A 10,401-nucleotide genomic window follows, 5' to 3' on the forward strand; every position below is an offset into this window, starting at 1 on the left:
AGGTGAGACTACTTGGCCAGATTCCCTCAAAAATGGGGAACCAAAACGCCATCACCATTTGACAAAATTTTCAATAAAAATAAAAATTTGACAACATTTGCTGTTTTCTTTTAGCACTGGATACCCTAAGTCGTGAAGGACTAAAAGAAAACAGAGTACTCGTTTATCCAGGACATCTCCAAAAATATGTAACACTGTCATCAGCTGTTTAAAAACAATCACAGAATAGAAGTGAAATCTTGAATTTTTAATGTATGAAATGCTCCAATTAGTAATAAATATTTACTGCAGCGATTATTTTGGCACTGTACCACTTTGAATTTCATGTTTTTCCACAAATTAGTCACAATAAACTGCTATTGTGAATCGATGAAGCGTCACTTTATCAAAATGCAATCTGGCAACATCGGCGCGACTTGCACTGATGAGATGTTGTGGATAGAACACCAGTGCAACGATGTTCTGGATAGTCCATACAAATGTTGCATCCAGTGCAAAAAGAAAATAGCCCTATAAATAAAACTGTGATAAAATTATCTATAGAAATAAAATGTTGGCAATATTTTCTATAGAAATAAAATTTAGCCAAATTTTTATATAGAAATCAAATTTTGCAAAATAATTTTTTTTGTTTGGTAGTCGAGTTGATCGTTGATCTATTGATGGTCGATATAAAAGCTTCTCAAATTTGTCAAAACACAAGCAAAGCTTGTACACAGCGCACACACACATCCATCTAAAATGAAAATTAGGGCAGGGTTTCAAAATGCATATGCTTAGTTCTAAAACCAAAGTTGCACTTGTCTAGTTCTTTGCGTTACCTTCCTCTGCAAAATTTCCTCATGTGAACGCCCCATCTGTTCATCGCTTCACGTTGAGAATGACACGTTATTCAGTAATTAAAACTTATCACTATTCTCCCCGGAATACAACTCTGGTGTTCGACTCAGCATATTTGTTTCGTCGAACTTGGCAACGCTAATGGAAATTTGCACTGTAATTGTTAACAAAAACTCGCTGCAGGCACGGATTTTTTAAATTGTAATAGAAATATTTAGGTAACTATCAAGTTCTACGATAAAAGTAATGCATTGAAAACCTATTTCAATATTCTTGCAAAAATTTGCAGAAACTTTGTGGAATTCCCAAATAAAATAGATCAACAAAATGCCTGAAGCCGCAAAATCCGAAAAGAAGCCAGCCGCCACCACTAGTAATGAAAAGAAGGAACAAGATCCCAAGGCGGCAGAGGATAAGAAAGATCCCTCAAAAGATGAAAAAGAGCAAGAATTGTCAGATGAAGACCAGCAGCTCCAAGATGAATTGGATATGTTGGTACAACGTCTTCAAGAGCCAGACACTAAGCTGTATTTAGCAGCTCTAGAAATGATGGCTAAATTGATAAGAGCATCGACCACTTCGATGACATCGGTACCAAAACCATTGAAATTCATGAGACCTCATTATGAAACTATGAAGAATTTGTACAAGCAAATGCCCGATGAAAAGACTAGATATCTATGCGCCGATATTATATCAGTGCTGTCCATGACAATGGGAAGCGGCAAAGATTGTCTGGCTTATAGATTTTTATGCGATAGGTCGCAAAAGATAGGCGAATGGGGTCATGAATATGTACGTCATCTTTCGGGTGAAATAGCAGCTCACTATTTAGATACATCGGGAGAATTCCGTTCACAGTTGATTGAATTGGTTAAACAGATTATCCCTTACAATATGGAACATAATGCTGAGGCCGATGCTTGTGATTTACTTGTTGAAATAGATCATTTGCACTTGTTGCAAGACTATGTTGATGAGTCGGCCTACCCACGCGTATGCTTGTATTTGCAATCATGTTATCCCTATGTTGCTGAACCAGATAATACCATCATCTTGGAAACAGCTTTACAACTATCGCGTAAATTCAATCAATATACTCAGGCCATGCGTTTGGCATTGATGCTCAACGATATGGATAAGATTACAGAAATATTCAAGGAGACCAAAGACGCTGCTGTCCAGAAACAGTTGGCCTTTATGTTGGCACGCCAGCAAGTTTGCTTGGAATTGGATGAATCATTCCCCGATTATGATGATTTAATGGAAATTATGTCAAATGCAAATTTGAATAAGCATTTCCTGAATTTGGCCCGAGAATTGGATATTATGGAACCCAAGACACCAGAGGACATATACAAATCCCATTTGGATAATGCCAGAACTAGATTTGCATCAATACAGGTGAGACATATAATGCTGATTGTTAAATTTCTCTTTATTCATCCTATGATTAACAGGTGGATTCTGCCAAACAAAATCTAGCTGCCAGTTTTGTAAATGGCTTCGTAAATGCTGGTTTTGGTGTGGATAAACTTCTATCCGAAGATGGCAACAAATGGCTCTATAAGAACAAGGAGCATGGCATGTTATCGGCAACGGCTTCATTGGGTCTCATTCTTCTGTGGGATGTTGATGGAGGTTTGACAATGATTGACAAATATTTGTATTCCACTGAAGACTATATCAAATCTGGAGCCTTGTTGGCCTGCGGCATTGTAAATTGTGGCATACGCAATGAAGTTGATCCTGCCCATGCTTTACTTTCCGATTATATTCATAATCAAAACACCTCTATGCGCATAGGTGCTATCTTGGGTCTGGGAATAGCTTATGCTGGCTCAAATCGTTCAATTGTCATTGATACCCTGAAGACAGTGTTCACTACACCTCCAAGTATTGAGATTATGGGCATCACTGCACTTTCGCTAGGTCTTATTGGCGTTGGATCCTGTAATGCAGAGATCACAGAAATTTTGTTACAGACCATAATGTTCCTGACAAAATCCGATTTGAAGGACACATTTGCCCGCTTTTTATTCCTGGGTCTGGGTCTTCTTTATCTGGGTCGTCAAAAGGCAACTGAAGCCGTTATGCTAACCTTAGAGGTTGTAGAAGAACCCTATAAATCCATGGCCACAACCATGGTCGATATTTGCGCCTATGCTGGCACCGGCAATGTTTTGAAGATCCAAAATCTTCTACATATTTGTTCAGACCACTATGAGACATCGGCTAGCAGCGAAGGCGATGATAAGAATAAAAAGGATAAGAACAACAAAGATAAGGTAAATCGGAGTTCTTGTGTATAGAAAGACAATGGATTATAAATATATTCTCTTGTTTTTGTTTTAGGAAAAGGCTGAGAAAGAAAAGGAAAAATCAGAGAAAGATCTTTCCGCAACTCAATCAATTGCTGTTTTGGGTATTGCCCTTATTGCTATGGGTGAAGATATAGGTGCCGAAATGGCTTATCGTTCATTTGGAAATTTGTTGCGTTATTGTGAGCCTTGTATACGCCGGGCTGTACCTCTAGCCTTGGGTCTTATATCTGCCTCCAATCCTAAACTTAATATTTTGGATACATTAAGTAAATTCTCCCACGATAGTGATGCTGAAGTTGCCCATAATGCCATATTTGCTATGGGTCTTGTTGGTGCTGGCACTAATAATGCCCGTTTGGCTGCTATGCTACGTCAATTGGCTCAATACCATTCAAAGGATCCCAGCAATTTATTCATGGTCCGCATTGCACAGAGTTTAACACATTTGGGTAAAGGTACCCTTACTCTCAGTCCCTACCACAGTGATCGTCAACTTATGAATCCAATGGCAGTGGCTGGTCTAATGGCTGCTTTGGTGTCATTGCTCGATGTCAAAAATCTTATATTGGGTCGTTCACATTATCTTCTATACACGTTGGTTCCTGCCATGCAAGCTCGCATGTTGGTTACATTCGATGAAGATCTTAATCAATTGCAAGTGCCCGTACGTGTCGGTATGGCCATAGATGTTGTGGGTCAAGCTGGTAAACCCAAAACTATCACAGGCTTCCAGACTCACACAACTCCCGTCCTATTGGCAATGGGTGAACGAGCAGAATTGGCCACAGAAGAGTATATAGCTCTAACGCCCATTATGGAAGGTTTTGTTATACTTAAGAAAAATCCAAATTACGTAAAATAAGAGACCCATATTTACTGCTGCACTAGAAACAGAAATTATAATGTAATGTGGTACGAGCAACCAACCCATTATGTATTTTTGCTTTTAATCGATTTCTAATATTAACTTTATGTGTGAGGCTTACGTTACTTTAAAAGCCTTATCCATTACACATCTAAAAAAAACAAAGAGAAAATAAGAAAAATATGTGGATGTTATCATTTCATATTAACGATTAATTTAATACCATCATGTCCCATTTACCTTCGCGGACATAAAAATAAAAATTATTTTTTTTTTTTATAGAGAAATAAATTCTAATGTATTTCTTTTTAAATACATGAGGGTAAGAGACCATGGAGCAATGGGGGCACAACTTCTTAGTATTTTAACTTTGAAAATTTCTAATAGATATGAAAATACTGTAACATCTAGGTCTAAATCGTCGTATCAAAAACTATTTTGTCAACATTTTATTTCTATTGAAAATTTTGTCAAAATTTTATTTCTATAGAAAATTTTGTCAAAATTTTATTCCTATATATGTCAAAATAGTATTTCTATGGAAAATTTTGTCAAAATGTTATTTCTTCAGAAAATTTTGTCAACATTTTATTTCTAAAGAAAATTTTGTTAAAATTTTATTTCTATAGAAAATTTTGTCAAAATTTTATTTCTATCGAAAATTTGTGAAGTACCTCATAGTTGGAGAGGAATATTTTGTAAAATCTACTAAACCATAAAGAATTCTACCAAACAAACAAAAATCTACAATTTGTGGTAGAATGCTACTAACTGACAAACGTGGTTACGACACACATTCACAGATGAAGTGGAACTACACAGTTTCACACAAGTTTCATACCCCTGAGTTTTTTACTCTTGACTAAACCTGTTTCTTGTTGTTTACAACCCACATCAAAAAAATCTTCTTGAAAATTAACAAATACTTTGTTTTTCAAACTAATTTACTAAAACTAAATGATATGATATATGTATATTTTTTAAAATTTTATTACTTAAAGAAAATATAAAATTTTTAACAGTATGTGTGAGACTGTGTAGGTTAGGTTAGGATATAAAAGATGCAAATATACTAAATCTAGGAGGATTTCGGCCAAAATCCTCTTTCATGTGGATTTCGTGCCTAGTGCGAACGCCTTAGTATTATGGCGGCACGGTATTCCGTCGTAGAGAGTACTTTTGGTTGGTGGCGGCGGCTGACAAAAAAATACGTGGCGACGGCTCGAAGCCGGCTTAAAGCCGATAGGTTTTGGCGAAATCGGCGGCTTCAATGAAACAAAAATGTTTTCTGGTTATCTTGTTATATTTTTGAATATATCATGGTTGTCATGTATGAGTAACACATTCTTTACAGTGTTTGGATTTAAGCGTGATCTTTTAGTTGTTATTATAGCTCCTGCACTAGAAAAAGCTTCTTTGGATGAAGCACTATGCTCAACACCTTTTGAGCACTATGCTCAACACCTTTTGAGCTAATTTTGCCAATTTCGGGAAATTCTAAATTTAAGCAAGAGAAAAAGAAAATTTATAAAACTTCGAAAAAAGGACTTACACGTCGAAATATCTTTTAATCTTTACGTCTAGGCTAACATATTAGTCTTTTGAAGTTTATGCTATAAATGAGAGAACTTCGTCCTTTGCAGTGTTTTCAGAACACTGAAAAACTGAAAATTAAATAAATAAATATTTTTTCGGTGTAACACAAATATTACGAAAAAATTGCGTATATCTTGGTTCAATTTAATTTTTGCTTTACTTAGAAAATCGAATTTTGTTTTTAATAATAATTGGTAATCTGCGATATCCTTTTGTTGCTCGTTCTTTTAGTCGACTTCAGATTCATCAGAATCTTGTATCCTGGAGCGTTTAAAAAACTTGTGTAATTTTTGATTTTTCTGCCATTTCTTTTTCACACGGTTTCAAAATGATTGTTTACGCTTTAGAATATCTGTACAATTTTTGATCTACCAATTTTTGAGTCACCAATTGTTCACTTTTCACTTTACTATACATACATTGAACTTAAAGTAGTACGTAAGTGCGTCATCTCCGTAAACAGTATCATTACCCTACAAATACGGTACGTTTTCACAGTAAATGAATATGAAATGTGCATTAAAACTGAACAGTAAATAATTAAAAACATTCCTGCGAACTTATAAAATAATTTAGAGTTTACACTTTTTATTTAAAAACTGCAAAAAACGCATTTTTATGAAAATCTCGCTAGCCGAAGCCGGCTTGAAGTCGGCTGGCGCAAGACTCTGTTCCGTCGTCGATTTTAGGCTTCCAATAAGAAATATACGTAAATACGTGTTCGCCTGCCGCCTATTGCAATGGTTATATTTACACACTTAATTTGACGACACGCCGCTAGCCGTCACGATATTCCGTCGCGGATTTTGAGCTTTCCATAAGAAATACACGTAAACATGTACACGCCTACCGCCTATCGTTATGGTTATATTTGCACACTAATGCTACTTATTAATGAGTACCTGGTACTCGTTGTGAGTACCAAAATCTTTGAAAAACAGCTGACCATAAAACACAAACTATTTGCAATTGTTTTGAACAATTTGGTTTATTTCTGTTTTAAAAATGTATAGCTATGGAGATTCCATTCTCTTTGATGGAGTCTCCGATGTGTATTTAGTCAGTATTGCTACGGCACTTTTGTCATTTATTATTGCGTACTATTACATCAATTTTCCAAAAGAGGAAAATGTAAGAGATACCCCATTGGATTGGGATTGTAACTACCACAGAAAATAAAATTTCTTCTTCTATCATCCAACGTATTAAGGGCCTAGAAATTGACCAGACACAGAATCATTCACAAAGTCCAGGGGAGACAGAAGATGAATACCTGGATGAAGATTACATGCAAAGTGATGATGCTGGCTCTGAAATGGAAAGTCATTACAAGGCTAAGGACCAAGGCGATAGTGATGGTGTAATGCACAATTTCGATAGTACAACTGACTGTGATACTGATTATGATGATGACGATGATGAAGAATTGCCCATTGATGGCTTAGTTGGTAAATTGAAATCTCAAAGGGTTAAAGAGCTTGAAGCTAAATTAACCAGGGAACAACTTGAAGAGGAAAGGAGGTATATAAAAAACGAAACATTGTTTCACATAGGTCCATATTATGCTAAAAACACATTTCTCTTCCAGAGTTGAAAGGGAGCAGTTGGCTGCAATATTTGAGCTATTGAAGAAGCAAGAAGCCGAGTTAAATATGCAGGAAATTGGAGAAAATGAGCTAAATGCTCAATTGAGTCTATATCGTTAACCCTCCTTAGCACAAGAATTTATAAATTGGGGTTTTATTAAACGAACCATACGATACAAAGATTGCGTAAACTTGAACCACCTTTATAGCTTGTAGATTATTAAATGTTGATAGTGTAAATTTACATAGATAAGTGTTGACTTTATTTAAAGTATAAAAATTCTTAGCTGTAAGGCCTTAGATTCCCCTATATAATCCCCCATGTTCCGATATTCGGAATCGCAAATCGCTAAATTTTCATTTGGCCATAATTTCTTAACCCTGAAACTTTTATATTTAAATCTTGGTAGTTAATATATTTTTCTTTAATGAGAAGTTCAAATTAAAATTGTATTTGAAACCGAGAGTATCTCTATTTTTTCTTTACAAGAAAAATAAATTCTTGCTATTTGCGATTCCGAATTTTGGAGCATGGGGGGAATAACTGTTTTTGATGTGATTGACATTTTCGTTATTTTAATCATGCCTTTATGCTAAGCCACAATTAGCATTTCTATTTGCATTTTCCCAACTATTGATTGATATACACATACATAAGTAAACCCTTAATGCCTTAGTATAGATCATAATTTTGTATGAGAATATATATTCGTAATATTTCATATTTAGTTTATTTAGATGCCTTTTGTGAATCCCTTTTAATCCATTGCTTTGTCAGATTTTATGTACTTACATGTTTGTATACTCCGAGTTTTTTTTTGTTTTTTAAAGAAACAAAACTAAAATCTTCATCTAATCCATATTGTTTAATTTCTGTGGCACATATTCCAGATGAGTTAGCAACGTTGTCATGAAATTTCGGGATTAAGTTGTCGGCATAGGGAATGAGTGTTCCAGATTTAATAGGGACTATACGCAATTTTCAGAAAATGACCAAAGAAATAAAATTTTGACAAAATTTTCTATAGAAATAAAATTTTGACAAAATTTTCTATAGAAATAAAATGTTGACAAAATTTTCTATAGAAATGAAATAAAACTTTGCAAAAATTTTCTATAGAAATAAAATTTTGAGAAAATTTTCTACAGAAACAAAATTTTGAAAAATTTTTCTATAGAAATAAAATTTTGACAAAATTTTCTATAGAAATAAAATTTTGACAAAATTTTCTATAGAAATAAAGTTTTCACAAAATTTTCTATAGAAATAAAATTTTGACAAAATTTTCTATAGAAATAAAATTTTGACAAAATTTTCTATAGAAATAAAATTTTGACAAAATTTTCTATACAAATAAAGTTTTGACAAAAATTTTCTATAGAAATAAAATTTTGACAAAATTTGCTATAGAAATAAAATTTTGACAAAATTTTCTATAGAAATAAAAATTTGACAAAATTTTCTATACAAATAAAGTTTTGAGAAAATTTTCTATAAAAAATAAAGTTTTGACAAAATTTTCTATAGAAATAAAATTTTGACAAAATTTTCTATAGAAATAAAATTTTGACAAAATTTTCTATACAAATAAAGTTTTGACAAAAATTTTCTATAGAAATAACATTTTGACAAAATTTGCTATAGAAATAAAATTTTGACAAAATTTTCTATACAAATAAAGTTTTGACAAAAATTTTCTATAGAAATAAAATTTTGACATAATTTTCTATAGAAATAAAGTTTTGACAAAATTTTCTATAGAAATCAAATTTTGACAAAATGTTTCTATAGAAATAAAATTTTAACAAAATTTTCTATAGAAATAAACTTTTGACAAAATTTTCTATAGAAATAAAGTTTTCACAAAATTTTCTATAGAAATAAAATTTTGACATAATTTTCTATAGAAATAAAATTTTGACAAAATTTTCTATAGAAATTAAGTTTCGACAAAATTTTCTATAGAAATAAAATTTTGACAAAATTTTCTATAGAAATTAAGTTTCGACAAAATTTTCTATAGAAATAAAAATGTTTGACAAAATTTTCTATAAAAATAAAATTTTGACAAAATTTTCTATAGAAATAAAATTTTGACAAAATTTTCTATAGAAATAAAATTTTGACAAAATTTTCTATAGAAATAAAATTTTGAGAAAATTTTCTACAGAAATAAAATTTTGACAAATTTTTCTATATAAATAAAATTTTGACAAAATTTTCTATAGAAATAAACTTTTGACAAAATTTTCTATAGAAATAAAGTTTTCACAAAATTTTCTATAGAAATAAAATTTTGACATAATTTTCTATAGAAAAAAAATTTTGACAAAATTTTCTATAGAAATTAAGTTTCGACAAAATTTTCTATAGAAATAAAAATGTTTGACAAAATTTTCTATAGAAATAAAATTTTGACAAAATTTTCTATAGAAATAAAATTTTGACAAAATTTTCTATAGAAATAAAATTTTGACAAAATTTTCTATAGAAATAAAATTGTGACAAAATTTTCTATAAAAATAAAATTTTGACAAAATTTTCTATAGAAATAAAATTTTGACAAAATTTTCTTTATAAATTAAATTTTGAGAAAATTGTTCCATAGAAATAAAATTTTGACAAAATTTTCTATAGAAATAAAATTTGGACAAAATTTTCTATAGAAATAAAATTTTGACAAAATTTTCTATAGAAATAAAGTTTTGACAAAATTGTCTATAGAAATAAAAATGTTTGACAAAATTTTCTATAGAAATTAAGTTTTGACAAAATTTTCTATAGAAATAAAAATGTTTGACAAAATGTTCTATAGAAATAAAATTTTGACAAAACTTTCCATAGAAATAAAATTTTGACAAAACTTTCTACAGAAATAAAATTTTGACAAAATTTTCTATGGAAATAAAAATGTTTAACAAAATTTTCTATAGAAATAAAATTTTGACAAAATTTTCTATACAAATAAAGTTTTGAGAAAATTTTCTATAAAAAATAAAGTTTTGAATAAATTTTCTTTATAAATAAAATTTTGAGAAAATTGTTCAATAGAAATAAAATTTTGACAAAATTTTTTATAGAAATAAAATTTTGACAAAATTTTCTATAGAAATAAAATTTTGACAAAATTTTCTATAAAAAATAAAGTTTTGACATAATTTTCTATAGAAATAAAATTTTGACAAAATT

General features: G+C 31.1%; 2 protein-coding genes and 1 long non-coding RNA gene across 3 annotated transcripts; 2 read left to right on the forward strand and 1 right to left on the reverse strand.

Moving 5' to 3' along the window:
• The first annotated feature begins 904 nt into the window (after nucleotides 1-904).
• On the forward strand, nucleotides 905-4,320 carry Rpn1 (regulatory particle non-ATPase 1). Its single transcript, XM_075308481.1, has 4 exons — nucleotides 905-1,058; nucleotides 1,130-2,244; nucleotides 2,301-3,128; nucleotides 3,196-4,320. The coding sequence occupies exons 2-4, from the start codon at nucleotides 1,168-1,170 to the stop codon at nucleotides 4,024-4,026; spliced, it is 2,736 nt and encodes a 911-aa protein (XP_075164596.1). The 5' UTR covers nucleotides 905-1,058; nucleotides 1,130-1,167; the 3' UTR covers nucleotides 4,027-4,320.
• Nucleotides 4,321-4,996: 676 nt separating this feature from the next.
• LOC142237130 (uncharacterized) lies at nucleotides 4,997-6,076 on the reverse strand. The gene is made up of 2 exons (XR_012722357.1): nucleotides 5,786-6,076; nucleotides 4,997-5,526 (listed from the first exon to the last, which is right to left on the reverse strand). It is a non-coding gene; the product is annotated as an uncharacterized LOC142237130 (long non-coding RNA).
• A 475-nt stretch (nucleotides 6,077-6,551) lies between these two features.
• Nucleotides 6,552-8,067, forward strand: LOC142237131 (uncharacterized). The gene is made up of 3 exons (XM_075308482.1): nucleotides 6,552-6,756; nucleotides 6,836-7,146; nucleotides 7,214-8,067. The coding sequence occupies exons 1-3, from the start codon at nucleotides 6,631-6,633 to the stop codon at nucleotides 7,329-7,331; spliced, it is 555 nt and encodes a 184-aa protein (XP_075164597.1). The 5' UTR covers nucleotides 6,552-6,630; the 3' UTR covers nucleotides 7,332-8,067.
• Nucleotides 8,068-10,401: the final 2,334 nt, after the last annotated feature.

Source organism: Haematobia irritans, chromosome 4 (assembly GCF_050003625.1).
Source record: "Haematobia irritans isolate KBUSLIRL chromosome 4, ASM5000362v1, whole genome shotgun sequence".
Lineage (NCBI taxonomy): Eukaryota > Metazoa > Arthropoda > Insecta > Diptera > Muscidae > Haematobia > Haematobia irritans.

What these genes read in the sequence shown, in the direction of transcription:
- Rpn1 (XM_075308481.1), top strand. Translation starts at nt 1,168, where the DNA reads ATGCCTGAAGCCGCAAAATCCGAAAAGAAGCCAGCCGCCACCACTAGT. An exon ending in CTAGATTTGCATCAATACAG is followed by an intron (nt 2,245 to 2,300) that starts GTGAGACATATA and finishes TATGATTAACAG; the next exon opens with GTGGATTCTGCCAAACAAAA. An exon ending in ATAAGAACAACAAAGATAAG is followed by an intron (nt 3,129 to 3,195) that starts GTAAATCGGAGT and finishes TTTTTGTTTTAG; the next exon opens with GAAAAGGCTGAGAAAGAAAA.
- LOC142237131 (XM_075308482.1), top strand. Translation starts at nt 6,631, where the DNA reads ATGTATAGCTATGGAGATTCCATTCTCTTTGATGGAGTCTCCGATGTG. An exon ending in ATTTTCCAAAAGAGGAAAAT is followed by an intron (nt 6,757 to 6,835) that starts GTAAGAGATACC and finishes CAACGTATTAAG; the next exon opens with GGCCTAGAAATTGACCAGAC. An exon ending in CAACTTGAAGAGGAAAGGAG is followed by an intron (nt 7,147 to 7,213) that starts GTATATAAAAAA and finishes TTTCTCTTCCAG; the next exon opens with AGTTGAAAGGGAGCAGTTGG.